At 47.8% G+C, this 27907-nt stretch overlaps 5 protein-coding genes across 5 annotated transcripts; 4 read left to right on the top strand and 1 right to left on the bottom strand.

Annotated features, from left to right (window-relative positions):
• The first annotated feature begins 5122 nt into the window (after positions 1-5122).
• Positions 5123-6371, top strand: LOC139833974 (putative F-box protein At1g50870). Its single transcript, XM_071824354.1, has 2 exons — positions 5123-5394; positions 5450-6371. Exons 1-2 carry the CDS (start codon positions 5123-5125, stop codon positions 6369-6371), a joined length of 1194 nt encoding a protein of 397 aa, XP_071680455.1.
• A 494-nt stretch (positions 6372-6865) lies between these two features.
• LOC127312295 (F-box/FBD/LRR-repeat protein At1g78750) lies at positions 6866-9272 on the top strand. The gene is made up of 3 exons (XM_051342836.2): positions 6866-7837; positions 7923-8099; positions 8270-9272. The coding sequence occupies exons 1-3, from the start codon at positions 6881-6883 to the stop codon at positions 8876-8878; spliced, it is 1743 nt and encodes a 580-aa protein (XP_051198796.1). The 5' UTR covers positions 6866-6880; the 3' UTR covers positions 8879-9272.
• A 1894-nt stretch (positions 9273-11166) lies between these two features.
• Positions 11167-16407, top strand: LOC127312294 (external alternative NAD(P)H-ubiquinone oxidoreductase B1, mitochondrial). The gene is made up of 11 exons (XM_051342835.1): positions 11167-11314; positions 11407-11545; positions 11904-12177; positions 12294-12500; positions 12954-13204; positions 13971-14190; positions 14289-14393; positions 14706-14978; positions 15133-15260; positions 15770-15889; positions 16041-16407. Exons 2-11 carry the CDS (start codon positions 11442-11444, stop codon positions 16126-16128), a joined length of 1770 nt encoding a protein of 589 aa, XP_051198795.1. The 5' UTR covers positions 11167-11314; positions 11407-11441; the 3' UTR covers positions 16129-16407.
• A 2266-nt stretch (positions 16408-18673) lies between these two features.
• LOC127312296 (uncharacterized) lies at positions 18674-20843 on the top strand. Its single transcript, XM_051342838.2, has one exon. It carries the CDS (start codon positions 18887-18889, stop codon positions 20669-20671), a length of 1785 nt encoding a protein of 594 aa, XP_051198798.1. The 5' UTR covers positions 18674-18886; the 3' UTR covers positions 20672-20843.
• A 1549-nt stretch (positions 20844-22392) lies between these two features.
• Positions 22393-24355, bottom strand: LOC127312297 (uncharacterized). The gene has a single exon (XM_051342839.2). The coding sequence runs from the start codon at positions 24094-24096 to the stop codon at positions 22672-22674; it is 1425 nt and encodes a 474-aa protein (XP_051198799.1). The 5' UTR covers positions 24097-24355; the 3' UTR covers positions 22393-22671.
• Between the last annotated feature and the right edge of the window lie 3552 nt (positions 24356-27907).

The raw sequence follows: 27907 nt of genomic DNA, 5'->3' as shown, positions 1-27907 counted from the left end.
ATTACTGTTGGCTTAGCAATGTGATTCAGTGATGAATTGATATGTGCTTTTCTTGTGTATTATGATCCTTTGGTTCATCAAGCCTTTGATGTGCTTCTGGATACAATTATAAAGCCTGATGCCCTTATCTGTGATGCAATTGTTCAGTTATTTAATTATCTGTTCATGTGTTAATTGCTTAGAATGAGTTCTAGTATGCAGTAGCATGCTCTAACAAGCTTCTGGTGTTCATATGATCACCAGTTGCTTGTATCAGCTGCTCTTTGGTGTCTGTGCCTCACTGTTACTCACATGTGTATCACACAGGCCTGGCCTGATGTGTGCTGTTGCTTGCTTAAGCATCAATTGATGCCTGTCATGATCCATTTGATCATTTGCAAGACCCTGGTGCATCAATTGCTTGTCTGTTTCATTTATCTGTTTATCCTTACTTGATTAGATGGATAAATGATGTGAACTGTGATTCAGTGATGATCATCTCAATGAATTTGTTAGGGCTAGCAGGATGCCAACCACTGGTTGTGTACCCTAGCCCTCCTTTTGAACCCTACTGGGTGATGATATCTGTGCATGGTTTCTTTGTTGGAATTGGTTAAGTGGTTGAGGTGATCCTGGCAGTATTCATGTGCTGCCCTGGGATGGCTCCCCTGTTTGGTGGCTTTCTGTGATGGATAAATGCTCACTGGCTAGTCACTTAGTGAATCTCCAGTAGCCTTGATGTTGATAATTAGGATAGGCACATGTTGCCTGTCAATCTGATGGTTTAGCTAGGTCAATAGGTGCTTTGTGATTCTGAATGGCTGCAAGGAGTAAATCCATGCTGGATTTCTCTGGTTTTGACACTGTGTTGTCATAACCAGTGTTCCCTGGTTTATTTTCCTTTTAGCCTTGGTTGTACTTGCTGGCACCAATTGGTTTAGTAACCAAATGATGATACACCCAGGGTTTTCTACCCTTCTGTGCTCCTGTGATGCAAGCATGCTTAAGTATGAGCAGGATATGATCTTGCTCAGGTTCTTGTGTGGTATACCTCACTCCAGCTCCTAGAATTAAGTGTTGTTGTAGAGGATTGCTTCTGTGATGCTTGGTTTGCTTGCCCTTCTACTCCTTACAAGCTTGTGGTGCTTTACTCCATCTGGTACTTGCTCACAGCTGACAGTTCTTGGTGAAACTGTCCTTGGATGGTTTCTGGTGGCTTGTTGTTCTTCCTGTTCTAAGTGTTCTTGGTGTTCTTGGTGAACTTACCACTGCTGCTTGTCGATGACTGAACAAATGGCTAGGGTTTGGCTTCTGAAAAGTTTATATGTGGTGCTCTATTGCATCCCTGGTCGACAGCTCCTGCTTGTCACTTTGGTGACACACTGATGATGTGTGTGTGTGTTGTGCCGCATGCACACTCAGTGGCTTGGTGTTGAGCATGCACACATGCTGTGTGTGCTGCTTGTGTGTCTGTGTGCACCAGATCCTGTGCACCTGGCTTGGAGAGGATCAGCTCGGCAGCCTGATCATATCCCCTTCATTTGCTTTATTTGTTAACCTGCCAAGTGGCTTTGCCACTTGGCTTAATTCTATTTTTGGCTTTGATTTGTGCAGGGATCATCACTTGAGCGAAATGGACATGGAGTTCTTCAAATACAAGATCAAATGAAGATGATCTTGTAGAATTTAGACTAGGATCATTAACTTGTAATTTTTTCTTTATTTTTCTTTCTTCTATTCTGCCCATTTATGTAATGTGTTGTATTGTTCATTTAATTCACTTATGAATATTGTAATGACATTGTAAATTGTGTGATGATCAATAAAGCTCAAAGTTTTTCTCTAATGAGCTTTACTTTACTTTAATTGCTCATATTGTTTATTACTGATTATTTACTTAATGAATTTCCTCAATTGAATTATTTAAGGTAATTATTTAATGTTTGAATTTGAAATTCAAATTCAACCTTGGTTTGAATTCAACCATGTCATATCATTTAGAATTCAATCAAGCAAACTCTCCCCTCTCTTCTCAAAACCCTAAACTAGTGAAGTGAGATGCAAGTTTGTCGCACTCTCGAGACCCTAACCCTGTAAGGTGTCGAGAGAGAAACTTGTCCCCCTTCGATGCAGTTTTTGTTTAAAAGCGCGAAATTTCCCCAGAATTTACTATGCAATGCACATCCCTTTCTAAAATCTACCCCTCGATCGTCTCTAAACCTGGGACATTACACCTCACAAACCAACCAGAAGCAAATCCTCTACATCAGCAACTCATCTAGGAGCTGGAGTGAGGTATACACAAATAATCCTGAGCAAAACCCATATTTTGCTCATCAATAAGCATACACATGCAACACAGAAGCAAAGAAGGGTAGAACCCTGTTTGTATCATCATGTGGCTGCCAAGCCATTTGGTGCTAGCAAGCAAGTGACCTAGCTAGAAGGAAATTTGCTATGAAGAGCCAGACCTCTCCGGAGGTGTAGAAGGTGTAGACTATCTCATAGTCTACGGAACCGGGAACGGTTCCGAAGGAGAACAAGCTTAGGATAGTGGAGTAGTAGTAGTAACCGAGCAGTGTGAACACTTAGTACTTAGCTGCTCGAGGAGAATAAATGTATAACCTGCTAAGACTTATATATTGTAAGTTAAGCTGGGTTCACCTCGAACCCAGGAGTATTCCTCTCGAGACCCAGGAGGAACTCCGTGATGATATGTACATATGGTTTTTAATAATAAATGAATGAGTTATGGACCAGCTATGTTCTGTTGTACTACTCTGAGGGATGTAATATTTGCGGATTGGTACTTCGTGAATGTTATATCAACGACTGGCATACTACAACATGCAGTGGTATGCAAGGTCACCACATTACACTCCAAGCAAACACCACCGTGGAACAAGTGAAAAAGATATGCGCAACGTCTTCCGGTCTACCGCACAACTTGCAACAACCATTGCCTAGCCCCTGCCGAGTCGCATTGTTGAGGCAAGTGGGGAGCTTGTCGAGGACTAACTGCCACGAAAAGATCTTGTTCTTGAGAGGGATACGAGCCGACCAAACATCTTGAAAGTGCGTGATAGAGGCACCTTGAGCAAGTTTCAAATACATAGACCGGACCGAGAAACATCCCGATGTTCGAGGGACCAAGACACCCTATCTTGGCCCTGGATAAGACTAGTTTGCTCAATGATGGCTCTCAACTGATGCCAATCCTCTAAACCCCGCTGGTCAAGCGATCTACGGAAGGTCAGGGTACCCCATTTCCCACACACCTGCGCCACCGTGCTCATCTGCGAGTTGGTAATGCTGAACAGCTCGGGGAATCTGTCCTTGAGAGTTACCTCGCCTATCCATTTGTCCATCCAGAACTGCGTGCGATTTCCATCCCGGATACTATATCTGGCCCCAAGCTTGAACAGATGCTTGATCTTGTGAAGGCTACGCTAGAATTGGGAACCCCCTTGTCCCGATCCCTCGAAGATGTTGTTGGTGGAGACGTACTTTGCTCTTATGATCTGAGCCCAAATCGGGTTTTCAGGTTGGTATAGTTTCCATACCCATTTAAGCATCAGAGCAAAAGGGCACGTCTTATCAGCAAGAGTGGTGCTGAAATCGAAGTGACGATATCATTTACACAATACTTTTGGTAATGTTCATAGTTCCTTCTGTTCTGCGCTTGTATTTGTGTGAGTACCTACATAAGCTTTTCCTCTCATAATTCCTCTAATATCAGGCCAAAAGCAAAGCGGAAGCAAAAAAATATCATGTGGCTAAATGTGTATGTTGGTCTTGTATCAGATGGACGACAGGCCAATTTTTTATGAGTTGAACAAGATTGCCAGTTCTCCTTGGCTAGCTGCCATATGTGTTCAATTCATTTTTTCCAATATTTGATTTTTTTTTCTCGTCTGAGCCCGATGGAAATCGTAATGAACATGAACTTGAACAATATTTTTTACATGTACACGTAGCAAATGCTCAGTTTAACTCTCTGCTCAAGCAGCAGTGTAGGTGTGATGCTGTGCTGCGCTCGGGACGAGCAAACCCCGCACCTGGAACGCGTCGATCCGCGCGCCTGCGCCGTCGATGCTGCCCCACCGCTTCTCCCACAACCCAACTCAACCGCTCCGGCAGCTAGATGCATCTCTCCCCGTCGAACTGCTCGCCTCCGGCTAATAGGATTTTGCGCTGCAGGATGGGGATGAGAGCGATGTGCAGGAGACGAGAGAGGAATGGGGCAAGTTTGTTGCGATCTGTTTTTGGACTCAAGCGCCGCCTGATCCGAGCCACCCGATCGTGATCGAACGCTCGCGAGAGGGGAGCACCGTGTAAAACCAGATAGTGCCTAGGCACGGAATAGATTATGGGTAATTATATTAGTGTAGTTGATGCCTAGAGAAAGCCTGCATAAAAGATATGAAAAGACTTTCTCTACTCGATGCATCCATTTTAGCATCAAGTAATATGGATTAGAGGGAATATTATGAAGTAAAATACAGAGTATTGTTGAGTTAACTATTCAACACCGTCATTGTCTCTAGTGGCCAGATAAATGGAACATGTAAATAGAACCACGAAATAGAAAGGAAGGGAACCCAGATGGCGGTAGATGTGCCGGCATATTTCAAGTCGAGTGATATGCGAATTAATGATGGCGTCTGATACATCAAAATGCGTCTAATTCCTCATCACTTTTCTTATGACTTTTTCTGTAAACCGTACATCCATTTTAAATGCCATGAAGCCTAAGAAATACAACTTAAAATATTAGTTCACACGTGAACAATTCCCATGGATGTCTGGACATAACAAAACAAAAGGGTTTTTTTCTCAAAAAGTTTTATATGTAAATTCTTATATTATATAATCAAATGAATTGCAAAAAAATCCTGAAATATAAAAATATAAAATGCGCAATCATATCTTGACATAAAAAAAGGGTCAATTGGCTTGATCATGCTTTTTCCGGGTCAGGCCCGTGGCAGTTTGAAGAAGTGGACATTGGGTCCAGCACTCCAGGCTCGGCCGAGTAGAGTCCTTCTCAGTGGCATGGTCCTTCTTGATTTGTTAATTCTCGATTGGCACGTCTTCTCAATCCAGATAATTCCGGCGATCAGCCGGATTGACCACACAATCAATGAACCGATCAAAGGTCCCCGTCGCCGAGACTGGCCTCGCCATGCCGCCGGAAGTGGTTGAAGAGATCCTGCTGCGCGTCCCGGGCAGGCAGCTCCGCCGCTTCCGCGCCGTCTGCCGGTCATGGCACTCCCTCCTCTCCGATCCGTCCTTCCTCAAGATGCACGCCGCCTTTCGCCCGGCTCTCATCCTCGTCCTAGCCGAGAACGACAACCACATCGACGTGGTGGACTTCTCCGGCCACATCGCCAAGCAGATACGCGTCCCTGCAACGTCCGAGGAAGAAGCGGTGCTACCCACAAACCCCGGTTCATCATTCCTTTTCCAGGCAAACAACCGCATCCGTATGGTCGACCGAGACTCCGCGCGGCGCCGTGTTCACCTTGCCATCCGACGATATCGGCAGGCTGACACTGTCGCACCCAGTAAACTTCGCCAAAACCGATTACGTGCTCGGGCGGGCCGCTTCCACTAGGCATCACAAGGTGCTCCGCATAGTTACCGGCAAAGCTGCTCCTCGTGTCGACCCCTTGTCCTCGCCCTTCAAGCAACTGTGTCACGTGCTTACCCTCGGGGACGATGATGATGGCAGCCGGGAATGGCAATGCCGTTGGAGGGAGAGGCCGAGCCCCCCGATGTTCGTCAAGTCCAATGTAGACTTCCATGGCGTCACCATACAAGGCTCCGCCTTTTTCCTGGCGGGCGATGACTTCACCTACTGCGACACCTCCTATCCCTGCAACCGCATGATGCACCAGGCGAAGACAGATAGCATCGCGTCGTTCGACCTCGAGAAGGAGCAGTGGAGGCCGGCGACGCTCCGAGGGCCGCCTGAGATGAACACCTCCATTGGTGCATGTCACCGCGTATTGGCAGAGCTGAACAACACCTTGGTAGTGATGGTGTATTGCTATTTTGACGACAGCAGTATGGAGTTTTGGTTCGCTGAAGACTTGGAGAAAGACATTTGGGTCAAGAAACATGAGGTGCGACGAGAATTGCTTGAACCTTTTCCTTATATGTCCTTAGAGATGGACATTAGGCAAGTGATGGAGTTGGATGATGGTAGAATTGTCTTTTCGTACTATGTGAGCTGGGCAGTAAAAGTGCCCCTCTGGTGGACACGAGTTTATGATCCGAGAACCAAGGTGTATGCAGATTTACCACAAATTGGTGATCGCGGCATTGTTGGTATATATGTACGTGAAAAAGCCTTCGTTATATACCTAGACGAATGCGTGAACAATTAATGGAGTTTTGCTTTTTTTTACTTGACCATGATGCATCATGGTGATTTGCCTATTGTTATAAATATTTTTGAATAACCTATCAAGTATGACCAGTTGCTTTCATTTTTCCTGTGCTTTTTTGGTTCTGGCCCGTTCTAGATCCATTTCATCTCCCGATATCATATCAAGCTGTCTAACTAACTATTAAGCTAGGACCGTTTGGTGGGTGTTGCCTAGTTGAAAAAGCCTTCGTTCTATACCTAGACGAGTGAGAGAACAATTAATGGAGTGTTGCCTTTTTTTTACTTGACCATGATGCATCATGATCCATCAGCAAAGTTGGAGCATGAGAATTTTTGGGCCCTCCCTGCAGTGTCATTTTTTAGCAAAATACAGAAACCGAAGACCCCTCCCTGCAGTGTCATTTTTGGGCCGATCGATCGGTACGAGCTTCGCAGGCCCGGCCCAAAATATCAGCGGTCAGAGTGTTAACCGGTGGTGTGGTGAGCCGTCCGCAGTCCAGGGGAGAAATGGCGGCGGCGGCGTCCCATCCCGACTGCGGCACGAAGACGCGGCAGGAGGACGAGGAAGGAGACGCAGGCGCGGAGGACCGCCTGTCGGCGCTGCCGGAGGCGCTGCGGCTGCAGGTTCTCTGCCTCCTCCCGCTCAAGTCCGCCATCCGCACGGGCGTGCTCTCCACCCAGTGGGAGGCGCTCTGGACGCGCCGCTGGCCGGCGCCCTCCTCCCTCGACGTCCGCTTCGCCGCCTACGAGTCCTCGCGACCGATTACCGAGACCCTGGAGCGGCGCGGGGTGCGGCGCCTCGATCGGTTCGCCCTTTCGTTCGGCATCGGCGAACTCGACGAGGAGGCCTTCCGCCGCTGCGTCGACTACGCCGCCGCCTGCGCCGTCGAGGACCTGCGCGTCCACTACGTCGACCCAACGTCCCCCAGCTTCGACTTCCAGTTCCGCCTCCAGCCGGACGACCCCCACCTCACGCGCCTCTCCCTCCGCGGCATCACCATCGGCAACCCCCTCTGCTCCTGTGCCTTCCCTGCTCTCGAGGTCATCCAGCTCCGCCGCGTCTACATCTCCGACATTGCACTCCTACACCTTGTCGATGGTTGCCCCCTCCTCCGCAGCCTCGACTTGCGCTACTGCGCAGGCCTGACCTTCGTCACCATTGTGAGGGCTGGGGCTCACCTGACGAGCCTCACCGTTGCAGAATGCCCACTTCTCACCAGTATAACTGCCAACGGGGTGGTCAGCCTCCGGTCATTCCGCTACAGCGGAGCCTACATTGCTGCCAACAGCATCCCGGCCACCTCGGAGCTCGCCCACCTTTGCATCTGCTTCAGGCGACCCGCTCGCGAGTGGGTGTCTTATGCACCGGAACCTCAATACGATAAGCTGCGCAGGAACTGGCTTGAACTACTCACAAACCTGTCCAACCTCACTGTGCTTACCCTCTGCAGCAGCGCCCTACAGGTTTGTCGCTCACCTGCATCTCATACCAGCCTGTTGATTCCAGTACTAACTTACTCATAACCTTGTTATTTGCTCCACCTTGCAGACAGTGTCTGCCAGTACTCGTGCCAGATCAGTTGCCGGCAATGCCGCACCTCGCAAGTTGCACAATTTGAGAGAGCTTCAGCTGCTGATGTTTGGAATGTCCAATGAAAACATGGATGACATCTATGTTTTCCTCATGAACTGCTGCGGCCCTCGATTGGAGAGGCTATTTGTGCAGGTGAGCCGCAGCTATTATATACTCCTTTGTATGGACCCTGGTTGATATGCACTGCTAAAGAAATTGCCGGATGACCTTGAGAAATGCATTCAGATAGTATTTCATGTTTTTGTTGCTTTCTCTTGATGTGCCTAGTTGGTTTGAATGCTTATCACTGTTCCCTCTTGCAGCTTCCGGCAAGGGACTATCAATGTGCTCCAAAGAAAGAACTATCAGGGACCAGAATCAGAGGAAAATATCGGCCAGTGGAATTGCTGTCAGAGGGAGCGCCACCAGAGGAAGCTGAGCTGGATGAAGAGCTGTCAGAGGAAGATGGGCTACAGGAAGATTTGTTTGAGGGACCGGGGGAAGATGAGCTGGAGAACGAGCTGTCAGAGGGAGAGGCAGCAAAGGAAGATGAGCTAGAGGCACAGTCTTCAGAGGAAGATGAGCTAGGCGAAGATCAATCAGAGGCTTTTGAGAACCTTATGTTGCTGAAGATGATTAATTTCAGGGGTCACGACAATGAGATGCGGCTGGTAAGGCTTGTGCTGAAGAAGTCTACTCGTCTCAACCAGCTGATACTATTTACTCCCAGAAGTAATCACCCAAAAGGATCACGGTCAAGAAAAAATCAGCCCAAAGGGCTCAAGAAGGATCACATGGATACACCCCAATTTATTGAAACAAAACTATTGTCTCTCAGAAAGGCCTCGCAGAATGCTCAGATAATTCTCAGTGAGCCTGATGATAGTGCAATTAAGCCGTTGCACTGTGAGGGTTTTGTCAAGGTTGAATGATTTTTTGGTAGTGGATTTTTACCAGATAATGTGAAATTATCAGAGGGCAGCAACTGTTCTGTAAGATAAAGTACAAGGTAAATCTTCAAGATGTTGTATTCTGTAGTTCATGAAGGATCATGGAGTGTACTGTATGGCCCTCATATTTTGCACCTTAACTCCTGAAGTCTATCGCAGCATGTTTATCCACTGTAGGAGGCTGGACAAGAATTTCTTATGAAAATACTGTAGGAGGCTGGACAAGAATTTCTGATGAAAATACTGTAGGAGGCTGAGAGTCTGTGACTTGCTATGCCCTATCTTTGTTCTCCTCAATCTTCATTTCGTTTATTGCTGTAATCAGTTGGATCGACAGACGACATTAATAGTTGCAATGTTATGTTCTTCCACTTTTCCTTGTTTATTATTACCATTGCCGATTTTAGAGTTAACCTCCTTTCACGCATGACGATATAAAAAATTGTTGTGCTCAAGTTCAAGAGAAGAACATAATTATGCACAATGGTATGGAGTTTGTTTTTGGAAGAGAGGGAATAATTTGGACTTCAACTGGCATGAATCCTAGAAACTGTGTCCGGATTGTGGCAGTTGAGGCCAAATTCCGTATCTTATATCAGATGTTGATTTGTGGGCCGTTGAGGCCAAATTTCGTACCTTATATCAGATCTTGACTTGCCTAGTTGCCTGTCACTTCTGTGCACCTGAATATGTGTCATTTTCTAGTACATGCGTTCTACTGTAAATTCAGTTTAGCCTCACTGGACAAGTTTTTTGCAGCCCTACACTGTAACAGGCTAACAGCAGAACTTGTAGCTGTTGACACCATCATGCTAGGCCTGCTTGCTGATGTCTCAGGTCAAACCTCTCTAATTAATCGTCATCTGGTGCCTTGCTAGTGTTGGCCATGCATAAAGAAAGAAGGGAACGAAGAAAGAGAACATATTGGTGTGGCCTGAACTCCTGAAGACCATTGCACCTTAACTCTTGAAGACTATTGCAGATACCACTGTGGATAAACTGATCATAATTCAGTGCAACAGCAGGACAAAAATTTCTGAAGAAAATACTGTAGGAGGCTGAGAGCCTGGGATCACTGGCGGAGCTTAGTTAGGGCAAACCTGGGCCATGGCCCGCCCAGCCCAGGAGCGATAAAAAAAGTTAGGCCTATATTCCGCATATGTAAAGCCCAACACTAACCCAGCCCAGTTCACCTGTGAGGCGAGGTGCAGTTCATCTGTTCGACTGTGGCTCAGGGATTGGCGTAAGTTAGGGCACCTAACCATCTAATGTGACTCCGTGAGTCAACGACCTGAGCGCGAGAGGTAGCAGTAGGACTGGCAGAGAGTCTCGATCCATCGAGCGGCGACTGTCCAACTGCGACGGCAATCCAACGCGACTACGAGAGCGCCCAACTGGCCAGGTCCGTACCCCAAGCTCCAGGCACATGCGGCCAGAGAGCTAGCTACGGCTAGCAGCAGCGATCCGTCATTCAGGAAACCTAGTCCACAAGTTCTCCGTTTTCTCCGATTTTCCATCTACAAGCCGACACCTGCTCTAATTTTTATGATACGAAGCTCATGTCACAAACCAGGCAAGTGACAGGTAATTGATATGTTGAACCAAAGGTTTTCTGCTTTGGAGAAATTTGTAGATGCATATTCTGCTCAACCGAACGTATTGCAATTCTTTAGGTTGTGCTTTAATTTGGCCCGCCCAAGATTTTCTCTGAAGCTCCGCCACTGCCTGGGATTGCTATGCCCTATCTTTGCACTCCTCAATCTTCAGTTAGTTCATTGCTGTAATCAGTTGGAGCGACAGTAATAGTTGAAATGTTATGTTCTTCCAATTTTCCTTGTTTGTTATTACTATTCCTGATTTTTAGAGTGAACCCCCTTTTAAAGAAAGGGTTGTTGTCCTCAAGCTCAAGAGAAGAACTTAATTCTGCACAATGATATGAATTTTTTTTCCCGAGGGCGGTAATAATTTGGACTTGAACTGGCATGAATCCTGGAAACTATGCCCTGATTGTGGCAGTTGAGGCCAAATTCCGCATCTTATATCAGATGTTGACTTGCCTGCCACTTCTGTGCACCTGAATATGTGTCACTTTCTAGTACATGTCTTCTACTGTAAATTTAGTTTAGCCTCACAGGACAAGTTCTTTGCAGCCCTAATTAATCGTCATCTGGTGGCTTGCTGATGTTGGTCATGTATAAAGAAAGAAACGAAGAATCCCTCAAACATATTGGCGTGGTCGGTGGTCGGTGGTGTGATGTTGTGGATCAGCGCATGTGCATAGATCTAAATGAAGTTACTACCAGATCTTATCCCCAAAGGTTGGAGCGTCTGTCTCATCTACTCCATGGCAAGAATAGTAGCTTTCCCATGACGATTGCTCTCCATGCTCCACGTGGTCCTGCTGAAGGAGCAGAGCAGGTAGCCTTTCACTTCACATCGCTTTCCTTCGTTGCCCTCTAGTCCTCTGCTGCCGGAAACCTCGCCTGATCATCTTGAATTCGATCCAGCAGTTTACGGGGCTGAGACCGACGACAGTGAGAGCAGGATGGGCTTCTCCTTCTTCGCCTCTCGTGCCGCCGCCCGGTTCTTGGAGGACATCAGGCGCCCCGCCGGCGTCTCCACCGCCGCGCTTCTTCTCACAGCAGCCAGGTAGGTGCCTCCCACAAACCCTCTCCGGTCCCTGAAAATCACTTTATCTGGCATTTCTGATTTGTCGATGATGATTTGCCGTTCATTCCTTTTTGTCTGCTTTACCTTTCCTTTTTGTTCGCATCTTGGCTGCTTTCTTGGTCTAGTACTCTAGACGATCTTGGTCAACAGGGATGTGATGTTGGTCTAGCACTCTAGATATGTGATGTCGGTCTAGGACTCTAGATATGTGATGTCTGTTGGGCAGTCCTCCTCTGTACTTTCGTGAACAGTCCCCTATTCAATTTTATCCCTCCGGATCAAACCGCGTAATTGGCCGCATTTGCAATCTTCAACATTTTTGTGTACCGGATTGCAGCGGCGGAGGTATTGTGGCGTATGCCGATTCCTCCAGGCCAGAGGAGGCCTCAGGGCCACCGCAGCAGGATGTCCCCAGGAAGAAGAAGGTGGTGGTTCTTGGCACTGGCTGGGGCGGCACCTCTTTCCTCAAGAACCTCGACTGCTCCCGCTACGATGTCAAGGTCATATCGCCTCGCAACTACTTCGCGTTTACGCCTCTGCTCCCGAGCGTCACGTGTGGGACCGTGGAGGCACGCAGCATCGTCGAACCGATACGGAGGATGTTCGAGAAGGTACTTGGTTTACCGATCAATCTCGTGCTCTTGCATGCGCGAAACTCTGTATGTGCTACTGTGGTTGCTGTTATGCGAGTAACACGGTGACTGCTTCTGCTCTTCTTCGTTTGCAGAAAAATAAAGATGTTTCATATTACGAAGCCGAGTGCTTAAAGATTGACGCGACAAAGAAGGCTGTGCACTGTCGTTCTGCTGTCGGAACCAATTTGGATGGGAATGGCGATTTCGAGGTTGATTATGATTATTTAGTAGTTGCTCTTGGAGCTACTGTAAATACATTCAACACTCCCGGCGTGATGGAGCATTGCCACTTTTTGAAGGTGAAATCACTTGCACCATTTGAGTGCTCCTTTTCTCCTCAGTTGTAAGCTATTTTCCTTTGTTTTCTGCAACACCTTGAGATATAATACTTTAGTTTTCAATTTATAATCTTATTAAGAAACGCCACTTTTTTTTCTCACAAGATCATCCAACTGCTTGAGTTAAAGAGCTATATTGCCAACTTACAGAATACTAACCTGCAAGACCATACATACGTACTGTGTTGTCATTTGTATTAGATTTAAGAGCTACATATGCAAAGGAATATGCTAACATTCGCTGGAGGAGCTGTTCAGTATCACTATATCCTCTGAACCATTTGTTCTTGCTATGTAATTTTTCCCTTAATTCAGGATAACTGCAATTAATTGTACTGTACAGTTTTAGGAAATTTACGTTCATGGAACTATTAGCCATATCTTCTACTTACATCCTCACATTGAACAATTCAGGAAGTGGAGGATGCCCAAAAGATTCGGAAGAGTGTGCTGGACTGCTTTGAAAAGGCATCACTTCCTAACATTAGTGAAGAGGAGAAAAGGAAGATCCTTCACTTTGTGGTTATTGGCGGTGGACCTACTGGGGTCGAATTTACTGCAGAGTTGCATGATTTTCTTGTTGAAGATCTCGTGAAGATATATCCTGCAATTCAGGAATTTGTCAAGATAACAATTATTCAATCAGGAGAACATATATTGAATACGTAAGGAAGTAATATCTTACCATATAATGGGAGGATTGAATGATCCTGAAGTTCACTTGCATTGCATGGTGCATACAAAGAACTATTGAGTCAGGCTTTCATCACTAAGAACAAGTTTTAGCATGAACAAAAAGCCTCAGGGGGAATTAATGTATTGGGAAGTCAGCTTTTGTTCCCAGATAATGAGGATGGTACTGCTGGTTCACATGTCGGAGATTAGAACATGCTGCTGCAAGTAGTGAGGCCCCCAGCTAATCATCTCCTGGCCCTGGGATCATTATTAAATATTGTTACTGTTAGGAAAAAATGAACAACAATTTCGGATCGTTTACATGTTTCGGCAAACAATAGTCGGTAGAAGTGGAAAATATATCCAAGTCATTGTTTTCTTACCAGGATAGATAGACCAAAACCACCTTACCACCACCACCACCAAACAATTCTAGTGTTGGATTATTTTTTACCATATCTTATTTTTTTTATTTTGGATTGCGGATGTTTCTTCCGTATTCTCCCTCCCTTTCCTTTTCCCTTTTGAATGATGTTCCTAACTGGAAAGAACTTGTTCCAAAAAAAGAAATAATTGCTATCAAATTATCACGCTTACTGTAGACATTGCGATTTTGTTGGTAATTGGAAATTGTGTTGATTCGACAAGGAAAATTTGCCTACTGTTTCAATGTCCATGCATTTGGTTGTAGCCTCAGTAGATCTTGTCTTTTACCCATGTTTACTGTGTGATGATATATCTATTTCTTTCATATAGATTTGACGAAAGGATAGCTGCGTTTGCTGAAACAAAGTTTCAGAGAGATGGCATTGAGGTGAATACAGGATTCAGAGTGTTAAAGGTCTCTGATGATTTTATTACAGTGAAAAACAAATCAACTGGTGGTGAAATATTGGTCCCGTATGGGATGGCTATTTGGTCTGCTGGTATTGGTACGCGTCCTGTCATTACGGACTTCATGAATCAAGTTGGTCAGGTTGTTAAATCTGAGTCAAAGCTGTGTGTTCAGGTTACGGAGTTATGTTAAACTTCCAACGTTTAGTTGACGTATGCAAATGTTCTCTCATTTAACAGGCTAAACGGCGTGCCTTGGCAACTAATGAATGGTTAAGAGTTCGTGAGACTGATGGTGTCTATGCAATTGGAGACTGTTCTTCAATAAGTCAGAGAAAAATAATGGTAAATGTAAAAAAGCATTTCATAAATATTATTTGCACCCTCTTCGTAGGTTCAAACTTCATAGGCAGAACCACTGTAGGAACAGCTGTACACACTGCAAGTCAGGGTTATCGCTGCACTGTAACTGTTTCTTGATAGAACTGTCATAGGAGTCAAATTAGTCATTCTACTGCTATGCATGCGCGTGTGTCTTTGTATAGACATTGCAAAGTTTGTATCATGCTAAATAAACAAGAACACTGAACATCTAATTTGGCAATATTTATTTCATGTTAAGTCCTTCCTCTGAGTTCTTTGCTTCTGTTTTTTCAGGAGGACATTTCGACAATATTTAAAGTAGCAGATAAGGATAACTCTGGCACTTTGACACTGAAAGAAATATCTGATATTTTAGAAGATATTTGTATAAGATACCCTCAAGTAGAACTCTATATGAAAAGTATGCACATGCTTGACATTGCGGATTTGATAGCAAGTGGCGTAGGTGATTCCCACAAAGAGTCGATGGTCGTTGACATAGAGGAGTTCAAAAAGGCTCTGTGCCATGTCGACTCCCAAGTTAAAACCGTTCCGGCGACAGCTCAGGTTGCCTCTACTTCCATATCAACATAAGTTCATGATACTTTATCGCAGACCTTTTTTTTCCATTGGAAAACAGCAGTTTTAGAACATGAGATGGGCGAACAGCCAATTGTTGCATGTGTGAACACTCCCTAAGTGTTTCTTGAATATTTGCCAGGTCGCTGCACAACAAGGATACTATCTTGCTGACTGTTTTAACAAAATGGATCATTGCAAAGAGCATCCAGAAGGTCCGTTGCGCTTGTCAGGGTCGGGAGGAGATCATCACAACTTCCGCCCATTCCGGTACTTCGCTTGTTACTACTTGTTCCCATCCACATACTTGTGTCTTAGGCACATCCGGTACTTCAAACCTTCCATGGCATAACTCTACTGATTTTATGATTACTATCAGTGTCAGTACCTGCTTGGATAAGACTGATATGTACATAAAAAGATTTAATGAATGCGGTATCATATTAATTATAGAAAGATCGAACTATGGCTGCAATTTTTCTTTCAGTTATTATTACACACAGTATCTAATAATTCTGAAATTGTCACTATGATAACCTAAAACTGTCACATTTTTTGTTATGATACTCACCTATTGTCTTCACGGTTATCTTTAAGACGCATCTTTCAAAAAGGGCATGCTTCAGTTGTTCTGTGGTGGGGCTTGGGCTTCAAAATAATTTATGTTGCATTTAAGCATTCAATACACCAGTTCCAGGAAATTTCCTACACAAAGTATCCACTGGCTCCTGTTTGTACATCCATTTGCTTTCTCATCTTCTGATATCCTGGCACTCAAGGTACAAGCATCTTGGGCAATTCGCGCCCTTGGGTGGAGAGCAAGCTGCTGCCGAGCTCCCGGGCGACTGGGTTTCCATGGGCCACAGCACTCAGTGGCTATGGTACTCCGTATACGCAAGGTAACAACCATGAACTTGCTCTCACACTCGGCGCCGTTGTCACCCATCACCATCTACCATTCTGTCCGACGAAAACATGGCACTACCTTATCCACCTTATCCTTTACGATCCGTTTAGCCTCAACTCAGAGTTGTTTCTTTCCATGAACAGCAAGCAAGTGAGCTGGCGCACAAGGGTGCTGGTGGTATCTGACTGGACCCGCAGGTTTATCTTCGGCAGGGACTCGAGCCGGATCTAGCAGCGTCGATCCCGAGATGCGATGCAATGCAATGCAGCAAGGCCCTCTCTGTACAGGCAAACGCTACGCTGGCTCTAACTTGTTCCTTTCCTGTCCTGCCAACGAAGCTGTGATCCTTCTCTGCATGTGATTCTTCTCTGAATGTGGCTGAACGAATTGACCAAGTGTCACTTTGGCAGCCACGGGTCATGTGCATTTCGCGCGAAACTGGTGCTGGGCTGGGCAAATTGATTTTTTTAGCATGTTGGTAAATGTATAAAATATGTGTGAACTTCCATACTATCTGTTCCATAACCTCTTCAGTCTATGCAACACAAATCTCAGTAATATGCTTCCAGTTTACTATGGAACAAAATCCACCAAACTATCAGTAGCTGAAACTTTCACTGTCAGTGACCAGCAGCAGGCTGGTAGCAGCAGCAATAACAGCGTGTCCAGCTCTACGGGTAACCATGTACATCATATGGTCCTCATCTTGGGCAAACGTGCACGAGTAGGCGTGGTTCAGTACACACCGTCTTTGTACCGTATAGGAATGGTCCAGTTCTTCCTGCTCACATCGTCCTCTTCTGATGGCCCTTCTCCGTCACATGTTCAGATGTACACTGAAGAGCAGGTTTGGATTTAAGTGGAATTTCGGGCACCACAGAAGTTACTGAAATCCTGGTGACAGTGCGGGAAAAGTTCCGATTCCTTCTAAATTCAGATTGACTGGACTCAACCAGTATTTGCTTAAGTTGTACAAAGAAAAGTTGAGTTATGTTTGAACCTGGTCTGAAGTCAAAGATCATATACTTGTTTATGCCTGAAAAGTGGATATCTTACGGTCACAGAAATCACCCAAATTCACAAAATCCATCTCCCTGCTACTGAGATTAGGCACAACAGCTGAGATCTTAGTGTACTAACGTACCTCTGCGACGTTTCTTCTCTCTTTCATTGCAGATGGGGTACACGAGTGCGTACTTACACACCAAAATTAGTGCTTGTCTCCTTTTCCAGATACCATCAGAGAAGAAAAAGAGCATTTCAAGAGGAGCATGTAGGCCGCCGCTCTAATTAATCTTTCCAGAAAGAATGTCGAGACACCTCCAAGCTTGAAGTCCACGACACACCTGATTAGGTAGATACGGGCGCAATGGTGCAAAGATTTTCGCCGCTGGTTTTTCCCCAAGTTCCTTCGTTTCGCAGCATGTCCTGGCCCAGATTCATAAAATCACAAGCCTAAATAAAGAAGAAACTGTTGTTGCTTCTTCTTTTTTTCAGCAGAATATAGAGGTAAGGCACATGCCTAATTTGTTTTCAATTCTTTGTTCATGAGCTCTTTTTTTATCTGACAGCAACAAGGACCTCAGTATACAGCAATGAACAAATGATGAACTCATGACCAGACAGTTAGAGCGAGTAGGTTGGTGTTCGTGTACCGTGACTTCACCTTCACACAAGTATCATACGGACCTACGGCGCAGGTTAGTTGGGTTGGGCCCCCAACAGCACTGCAGAGCGCAGCAGCTTCCACCGTGAGGACAGTTTCATGGATACTTAATCGACAGCAGAAAGGAGGAAGAAGCGTAAAGCTTTTGCTGTTATTTTACTCGGCGATAGGTACGCTCACACGATGATGGCCTCACAATCGCAAACCCTGAAATCCATAATGAGCCACTACATAATCACCAACTCTTAACTGTAGCCCATGATCGCATTCTCCAATTTGATCACCTGCACACTCTCACCCAACCCACTGATCCGTCACATCATTCCATTTTCGCATATATTTTTTCACTCATTGATTCAATGAAGCTGTTGTGCCAATTAAGGTGTCAAGTGGGATTCCGCCTAAGTTTCACTTATACTGTGTGCAAAATTTCTAGACAAATTTTGAGACAAAATTTGCACTAGAAAAACCAAATTGCACTACAAGTGAGACTTAGGTGAGATCCCACTTGAAGAGAGGATTTTCTAACGGAACCGGTAACTACCGGTCATCATCTGACCGCTAGTGGCCTCGCGATTCGTGCTAATTTCTCGCCAATGTGCTGCTTATTTTACTACGACATGATATATCTATGATATTTATTAGATTAACCACATTATACATATATTTCATGCATATTTAAATTGTTATAGTTATTTTTTTGTTTAAAGTATTGTGAATCATGTTTTATATGAAGAAAATACGAAATTTTACCATTTTTAAATTTTATAGATATATCATATGGAGATGATACACACTAGATATGGAAAGGGGATCTGTCACGAATCGCGAAGAGGTGAATGGTAGATGCATTTCCGGTAGTTACCACTTGACACCCTAGTGCCAATGCTATCCAGTCAAAATTAAATTACTAGAATGAGACTGTATCAAGAAAAGATGGAGACAAGGTGAGTGAATTTCAGAGAGTAGGCAGCAAGAATCTAATAGAAGAAACCAAAAGGAGGCAGCAAGGCTAACAAGAAGACAGATCAGAAACGGGTAAGGACAGGTGCAGCAAGCACCAACCAGGCTACCCATCTACTAACTCATCCACCCCTCAGCAATCCAATGCGGCACACACGGGAGACTTCTACCCGTAGAGGTACAAAACAAACACATTTGTCACGTATCTGCACCAACACCTCCATTAATAGTTGAGTTCTTCAATTCCCCAAACTCAGCCTCAAACCAACATCGTTATCAGTTGCAACTACCAAGAAACTCACCAAAGATGCATGCTGCAGCATAGGTAGCACACGACGGTTGTGCAGCTGGTTTGCTGCCATGGTTGCAGAGATGGGAGAAGCACCAGCAGCGACGGCGGAGGCAGAGGTTGCAGGAGGCGGCCATGGCGAGGCACTGAAGGTGCTCGAGTCGCTGGCATCGTCTTCCCTGGCCTGCTCCGTCCCGCAGTTCCCGACCAAGTGGAACGCCGTCAAGGACAAGCTCCAGCAGCTCTCCTCCGGCCTCAAGTTGCTGCGCAACGGCGTCCGCAATGACGGCGACGGCGAGGAGGAGGGGGAAGAGCACCATGTGCTGGTTCAGTTTCTGCAGTCGGCCTCAGCCACCGTGAGGAGCATCTTGGCCGTTGCCTCTCAGTGCGGCGACGGCACGTACAAGGGCGGGAGGCTCCGTCTGAGGAGCGACATGGACAGCCTGAGCGCCAAGCTGGACGCCCACGTGAGGCAGCTCAAGGAGATGGCCTCCTCCTCCTCTGGCGCGCCGGCGCCGTCGCAGGCCATCGTCGCGGTGAGGCCCGGCGCCGACGCCGGCGTGGGCGAGAAGAGGTTCTTCCTCAAGGACCTCTTCTCCAGGATCAGGGTCGGCGGCCCCGCGCAGCGAGCCCAGGCGCTGTCCACCATCGGCGAGCTCATGGCAGAGGATGAGGCCTGCGTGCGCGTCGTCGCTCTCGACATCGACGACGGCGTCGCCATGCTCGCCGGCTTCCTCGAGTCCCAAGACCCGCGCATCCAGGAAGAAGCGGCCGGCGCCGTAGCCGTCATCGCGAGCTCCGACTCCTACAGGGGAATGCTGGTCAAGGCCGGCGTGATCGCGCCGCTCGTGCAGCTGCTGGAGAACGCGGCCGCGGTTGCCACGGCACGCGCCAGGGAGAGCGCGGCGCAGGCGCTGTGTGAGCTGACGGAGAACTCGGACAACGTGTGGGCCGTGTGCGCGCACGGCGGCGTCACCACGCTGCTGCGCGCCGTGGCGGACGCCGACAGCGGCGGCAGGCTGCTCGTCTCGTCCTTCGCGGTGCTCCGGAACCTGAGCAGGGTGGAGGAGGTGAAGGTGTTCATGGTGGAGCAAGGCGTGGTCACCGAGCTGGTGAAGCTCTCGCAGAAGATGGAGGAGGTCCGGAAGCTCGGCGCCGTCGAGCTGCTCCACTCCATGGCCCTAGACGACGCCGACGTCCGGGAGGAGGCGATCGGCATGGGGGTGATCCAGTCGCTGCTCCAGCTGATATACCCTGACCTGCCTTACTCTTACAAGGCCAGGGAGGTCGCCCTCGCCGCCATCTGGTTCTTCTGCTTCTCTTCTGCCAGCTCCATTGACGACCTCACCAGCTCAGACGTCCTCGGGTGGCTCCTCTTCTACCTCAACAATGGCGACTACGCCGTCCTCGAATGCACGCTCAAGATCCTGAGGCATCTCTCCGAGGTTTCTGAAGAATATTGCAGGATGATGGGCAGAGCAGGGTATTTCAGTGCCTTGGCAAGCTTGCTCGGCGCGAAATCTTTCCGGGTTCGCGAGATGGCGGCGCAGGTGCTCACCAGCCTGCTGTCGAACCATCCGAACCGCGTCATCTTCATCCAGGACGGCGACAATCTGGACAGGCTTCTGCAGCTGCTCGATCCCTCCGAGGGCAAGCTGATGGCGAAGGGCCTGATCCTGTCTGCTATCGTGTCCTTGGCAGAAACCAACAGCGGGAGGAAGAAGATCGTGTCGTCGGAGCATTTCAGTACCCTGAAAGAGCTGGCTGATTCCGGGGACTACGATGCGAAGAAGGTCGTCAAGAAGATAGCCAATAACAGATTGCAGTCAATGTTCAGCAAGATATGGAGTGCCTAAGTTATTTTCTGGCCACCCCAGATGGCTTTACTAAACACCCCCTTTGATTTAGCTTTAGTGGATTTGATTTGATGTCCATAGTTTCCTCTACTTCTTGCCATATCTATATCCATCAGGGTGATTCCTTTGTGTTGTACATTGCAGCTTCAGTGAATTTCAAGTTTTGCCATCAGTCTTCTGTGATGATCAACACGTGTATTTTTCATTAACCCAGTATTTCATCCTCAGATACACCAAATCAAAATATACCAATAATTCATCCTTCTGTAAAGCAAACACTCAACCAAGAATTCTCAAACCAGTAGAGGGCAACACTTCTGTCAGACAGCATCTACGCTGAACCGTCAACTCTGACAAGTCCAGTAAATCTCTTGTACTACACCGCAAATATATCCAAACACAGCCTTGAGGCATCTTACCAGTTTGTCAAAGACTGGCAGGAGCAGGTAGGATAGCAAGCAGACAAACCAACAAATTATCTCATTACTGTTTACTTCATCACTGAATAACGCCATAGAACAACTCAACAACATGTTGTGACAACCAAAATACAAAAACATGTTGTCCTATTCCCCTATAGATTATTCTTTACTTATCTTCCCCTCCCCAATTTAGCGCCCCGTGATACTTCAAGATGAACACGTGAATCTTCAGCAATGGCTGTTTGTGGATCAGATTAACCAGCTTTAGCTCGCATGGTCAGGTAATTTGCCTAGAGCCAAAGCGATAAATGGAAGATGAACACGTGAATCTTCAGCAATGGCTGTTTGTGGATCAGATTAGCCAGCTTTAGCTCGCATGGTCAGGTAATTTGCCTATACAATGGCTTGCAGATACTGAATTTGCAGGGGATTTAGATTCTAGCTAAGCCAGTCCATCTTTCGGTTATTGTTAATGAGAACAATTATGCTACTGAACAACCTTCATTTTAATACTGCTGTTATTGTTTACTACTGCGACTGTAGTACTGAAGATACAGTTTCCAGCAGAAAAAAAGCCTGCTGAAGTGGATTTGTGTGAACAAATTACTATACAAGAGATGCTAACTGATCAGCTCTTTGCGTAGTACAAAGGCAAAGCAAGCTTTGGAGCACCATATTATCCTCTTGAATTTCCAGACAAAAGGTTTGAGTACCACACCATGAGACTACTTACTCAAAACAGAGCACAATTTAGAGGTAAAACTCAAAACAAGAGCACCCATATAAAAAGGTCTTCACACTCTACCAGAACCTTAATAACAGAAGGAATGGCAAACACGAAGCATGAGATATGGATGAAGTTTTTTTGTGCAAATTACTCAATTTAGTGCAAGTTTTGATAGTTCTACCCATAGTCAGTAGCTTTCCCTACAGCCAAAGTGATCAATGGATGTTCACGTGTCTAAAAAAAACCAAGGACTCAATGGCGTGGAGATAATGAATTTGCAGATAATTTGGAATCAAGCTTAGTTAGTCCATCTCTTGGTTGTTTTAATGAGCACACTTGTGCTACTGAACAACTTCCATTCCTATAACTATTGTCCTTATTTATCTTGCCAGTTATGCCTATTAGGCCCTGATGCCTATGCATGAACTGCAGCAGTAGTATGCATCAGTGCTGAAATTACAGTTTCTAGCAGAAAAACAAGCCTGCCGAAGTGGATTCGTGTGAACAATTACTAAACAAGAAACGCCACTGATCAGTTATTTGCATAGTACAAAGGTAACATTTCAGCAAGATTTGGAGCAGCATATTATCCTCTTGCATTTCCAGACAAAAGGTTTGAGTAGCACACCATGACACTACTTACTCAAAACAGAGCACACTTAGAGGTAAAACTCAAAACAAGAGCACCCATATAAAAAGGTCTTCACACTCTACCAGAACCTTAATAACAGAAGGAATGGCAAACACGAAGCATGAGATATGATGAATGTAACAGTAGCACTATGTATCTAACACACCGCAAAAAGCCTCACCCGAAATGCTCAAGTTAAGCAGGCACTCTGAAGAATCAATCATGAAGAAGGGCTGGACAGAACCATGCACTGCTCCTCATTGCCCAAAGCTTCCTCTGCCAATGCTGCCTCCTCCGGTTCTTCGGCTTCGAGGACCCGAGCCTGGTAGGACGAGATGGAACCGCTGTCGCCCACCGCAGCGGTGAAGAACGACCGCTTCCCGACCAGATCGGCGGCCCGCTTCGCGCACCCCGAGTCGCGAGGAGTCTCGTCGGGAGGCGGCATGGTCCTGATCCTTGGCAGCAATTCGGCAACCTTGTCTAGTGATTCAGGTGACAGATCATCGTCCAGAGGCTCCGTGGTGGTAGCCGTTGCTCTGGTTTCCTGTTTCTGGGTTGAGTCCGCCGCCGCCGGCAGTGATCCCGGGAGCGAGTCCTTGCGGCGCCGCTCCTGTGTTCCAGCTGAAGCGCCGGGCATGAGGCTGTAGCGGCTGGGGACGACCCTGACCTTGGAGCTCCCGGACGGCCTCCTGCAGGTGGCCGCGCCGCTGATGGGGTTCGTGGCGCCGCCCTTGGGCGTGAGCTCGTCGGCAGCCTTGGTAGCCCCAAACGGCCTCGTGTTGGCGGTGAGCCTGGCGACGGACTGCCGCCTCGACCTGGGGCTCATGCTGGAGCTCCTCGCCTTGGCCCTGCTCGGCGCCGCCGCCGCCGCCGCTCCGCTTTGCCTCGCGTTGCTCGACGGCCACAGCTTCGCGGGCACCGCGGCCTGCCTGGACGGCTGCCCGCCGCCCTCTTCGCGGATCGCGTTGAGCTTGCTGGGGAACGGCTTGGCTCGCGCCGTGGCGGGGGTGGGCTTGCCGGTGATGCCGTGCTGGATCTCCATCGGGCCCAGGCTGACGCCCCTGCGGCGCTGCACCGGGGGCTCCTTGATGGGCTTGAGGATGCGGGTGGAGGGGACGGCGGCCTGATGCGGTTGCCGCGCGGCGGGGAGCCTGGTGGCTGTAGGGTTCGCGGCGGCGATGTCGAGCGGGCCGAGGCTGAGCCCTCTGCTGCCCCGCGCCGGCGCGGGGGCCTGCTGCTTGGCGGCGGGCTTCAGCTTCTGGGTGGCGGCGAGCGGCTGGTTCTCGGGGTTAGGGTTTGCTGCGGCGGAGGCGGGGGCGACGTCGAGGGGCCCGAGACTGAGCCCCCTCGCCCGCGGCCGCGGCCGCGGCTGGGCCTTGGCGGGGACGGGGTCGAGCCCCCTGGAGACGCGGAGGTGGTGGAGGCGGGAGGAGAGGCGGAGGATCTCGGCCTCGATGTGCTCGATCTCGGCGTCGACGTCGTCGTGGCGCTCGGGGCGGCGGTTCTCCTTGTCGGGCCTGGCGGCGGCGAGGCGGGCGGGGGTGGCGTGCGCGTGCCAGGCGGAGGCGGAGGAGGAGTTGGAGTCGTCGAAGGCGGCGTTGTTCCAGACGTGCACCAGCGGGATCAGCGGGTCCTCCTCCATCATCGCCGCCGTCCTTCCGCTGCTGAACCGGAGAGGTTAGCGCCGAGCGATGAGATCGGAATCGGGGGAGAGAAGGCGGGCGGGGCAGATCGGTGGATGGTGGATCTCCGCGTGCGTGCGTGCGTGATTTGAGGCGCGATTGGGGTGGATCGATGGGATAATGTGGGGATTTCTCGTTCGAAATTTGTGGGTGAGGAAGATGAGGAGAGGGTTTAAGAGGCAGGTCGGATCCGACCGTTGGGGCTCAGGCCCAGTAGACGTTGCGTTCCACCAAACTACGCTCCCTCTCCTTTTCAGCTCCCGTCGTCGATATTTGGGGAAAAGGATACTTTTGGAGAGAGTAGGCCCGTTTCCTCGTGCATGAATGCAGTTTCATCGTCTGTCTAATTTGGAATTTTACTTCGTAAACCTTGTTTTCAATGCTTGGTTGCTCTCAAATCCGTCGCACAATTTGAACTCCACTTCGTACTCCTAATTTCAAATTATTCACACGAATTACTTTCACGACGGTTCTTTTTTTTATCCGAATTGCTCAAGTTCGTGTAGATTTTGATACTGTAGTAGTTTTTATTTTTACCCGTTCTGATATACCGGGAGCGATGGCACTCGCCGCTAGTGGCTCATTTCACCCCTCCCGTTCTCTCTCCTCCCACTTCAGCCCACCTCTTCTCCCCCTCTTCTCCGACGGCCTCCTCTAGATAGTTGTAGGTCTACGTGTGTTTCTTGTATCGAGAAAGGCATCATGCTGTGGGAATTTGCCCTCGTAGTTGCTCTCGAACAGGTGCTGGGTGGCTAAGGCAGACGTGCTCCAGCGGACCTCCGAGGTAGAGGCCGAGCTCTGGAGGCGGATCTTCCACTTAAATAAGTGCGGCAGTGGCTCGGATCTAGCCGGATAGGATACTTCATGTTGGTCATCGTGGTGATGAGGGACGATGGCGTAGGCGGCTTTCGCTCCGTCCTAAATCTGGGGCGCAGGGAATCTTGGTTGTATCCGTGGAGAATCTCTACGACCGCAGATGGGTGTTCGACTGCTGCGGCTGCTCCAAGATCTCTTGCCAGCTCTCTACTGGCCAAAGTTCGTCTCCTCCCCACAAGCCGATGTGCCTTTACGGTGGTTTTTTTGTAAAAAATAGAGGATGGTGTTGTATTTCTATTTTTTTTTTCTGGGAGTCCTCCATGTAATCTGTAAGCCCAACACTTCATATGAATGCAACTCCTACACTCTTCGAGTCCTTCCCGCATTCAAAAACAATAATATGGGGAGCACTCTAGCAGAGTGCTAGGTGGATCCCAATTGGAACAGATCAAGCTGAATAACAACGAATTGGGTCAACGGGATGAACAAATTCTGACATCAAATGAAAAAAAGGAGAGAAACTGCGAGGTAACGTGCCCAAAACGTAAAATTAGCTTACAAAACTTAGATTAAATAATGTAATCGACATAAAAAAGATTTTAAATGAAATGATTTGTCAAAATCAAAGTATGAGATTCTCCATAACTCGATTTACACTAAATATTTCCGCTCCATATTTTTTTACATACCAGGTTAGCTTGCATAGTTCCATGCATTTCACATGACCGCTCATACAGTTACTCATGTTCTCCCCATCCTATAATTTCTGTTGCGGATTTGGATATATCTAAACACATTTTATATATAGATGCATTCGAATCTACGACAAGAATTATGAAATGTAGGGAGTACTTGCCAATGCAGCGTATGTAATGTACACCCCTCGAGAACTTCAAATCTTGTAGTCATGGCAGTTGTGTACTACTATACTCCCTTTGTTCACAATTAGTTCACGTTTTGGATTTACTTAAAATCAAACTTTTGTAAAAGTTTGACTAAATATTTAGGGAAAAATATTAACATCCACAATGTAAAAGTTATAGTATTTGAATCAGCATAAGCTATGTTTACTATATAAGTACGTAGTATGTGCATTTGATACTATAATTGTTGTTATTTACAATTTTAATCAAACTTGATGATAGTGATTGACTTTACGAGAAGCTAGAACGCAAAGTGAATAAAGAACAGAGGGAGTACTACATACAGAGTGAGTGTGTGACATGCATTCCTTGTTACTTACTCCTTTTAATTTGTATTCAAATTATTTGGTCGAGAGTGTTGAGATACATATCCTTGTATATCTGGATGTGTATCTTCTGTAGTTATGTATAGCGATACATATCTTTGTATTGATTATTGGGTCCGCCTCCTTCCTTGTATAGTCGAGGACGTGGCCTATATATGTAACGCCATATGCACCCAATCAATACATTGTGAGTTGCATCCCTTTCTACATGGTATCAAACACCTACCGTTCCTAACCTAGCCGCCGCGCCCCTCTCTCCCCGCGCGCGCCGCCCCACCCTCCAACCCTAGCGCCGCCGCCCTTGTGCCGCCGCCGCGTGTGCCCCTCCTCACGCCGCGCCGCCGACGCACCTGCAGCCGCCGCCGCGCCTCCCTCCCCAACCCCGCGTCGTCGCCATCCTCCACGCGCGCGTCATCATGTCGTCGGTCTCCAACGGCAGCAACCCCTTCGCCTACAACCCATGGACGGGGCTCATCCACGCCTACAACATGCCGGTGCCGTGCCCGCCGACTCACCAGGCGCACTTCACCACGACACCGCCCTACGCCCCGGCCTTCACCGCCACGCCGCCATCCTACGCCCCGGCCTACCACGCCGCGCCCGCACCTGGCTCTTACGCCGGTGGCGGCAACTGGTTTATGGACACGGGCGCCTCGTCTCACATGGCCGCTCACCCGGATAACCTTCCCATTCCTTTCCCACTTCCACCGAGTCTCGCATCATTGTCGGTAACGACGCCGGTCTTCCTATTTCTCACACTGGTTCTACTAATTTTCCATCTACTTCTAAACCACTGTCTCTCAATAATGTTCTTGTGTTTCCCACGCTTATTCAGAATTTAGTCTCTGTTAAAACTCTTTCTCGTGACAACTCTGTGACTGTTGAATTTGACGCTTTTGGTTTTTCTGTTAAGGACGCCCGCACCCGGATGGTCCTCCATCGATGTGAGAGCCCCGGCGATTTGTATCCGAGGACGTCGCCTTCCACCCCCGGCGCCGCACCTCGTGCTCTCTCCGCAGGCGTTGATCTTTGGCATGCTCGTCTTGGACATCCCAGTGCCAACACGCTTCACCAAATAATGAGGGGTTTTTCGTTTTCATCTACTAAACAGTCTTCACATAGTTGTGAAGCGTGTCGTCTTGGTAAACACGTTCGTCTTCCTTTTAGTCAGTCTTCCACTGTTGCGTCTTTTCCTTTTGAGTTAATTCATAGTGACGTATGGACCTCTCCAATCCCGAGTAATTCTGGTCTTCTTTATTACCTAGTTATTCTTGATGATTTTTCTCATTTTGTGTGGACGTTTCCCCTCCGTAAAAAGTCCGATGTCGCCACCACTCTCACAGCCTTCTACGCCTATGTTTCCACCCAGTTCGGTCGCCCCATCCACGCCCTACAAACTGACAACGGAAAAGAGTTTGACAATGTCGCCGTCCGCACCCTACTCTCCTCTCACGGCACTATTTTCCGTCTAACTTGTCCATACACGTCCCAACAAAACGGCCGCGCCGAGCGTATCCTCCGCACCCTCAACGACTGCGTCCGCACACTCCTATTCCACAGCCATGTTCCCCCCACCTTTTGGCCTGACGCGTTAGCCACCGCCACCCTCCTTGTCAACCTTCGTCCGTGTCGTCCCCGCTGGAACTATGCACCTCATCACCTCCTTTACGGCTCCCCTCCATCCTACGACGGTCTTCGGATTTCCGGTT

This window comes from Lolium perenne, chromosome 7, assembly GCF_019359855.2.
Source record: "Lolium perenne isolate Kyuss_39 chromosome 7, Kyuss_2.0, whole genome shotgun sequence".
Taxonomy (NCBI): domain Eukaryota; kingdom Viridiplantae; phylum Streptophyta; class Magnoliopsida; order Poales; family Poaceae; genus Lolium; species Lolium perenne.
Note: the sequence above shows the minus strand (reverse complement) of the source record. Positions and strands in the feature narration are given on the sequence as shown.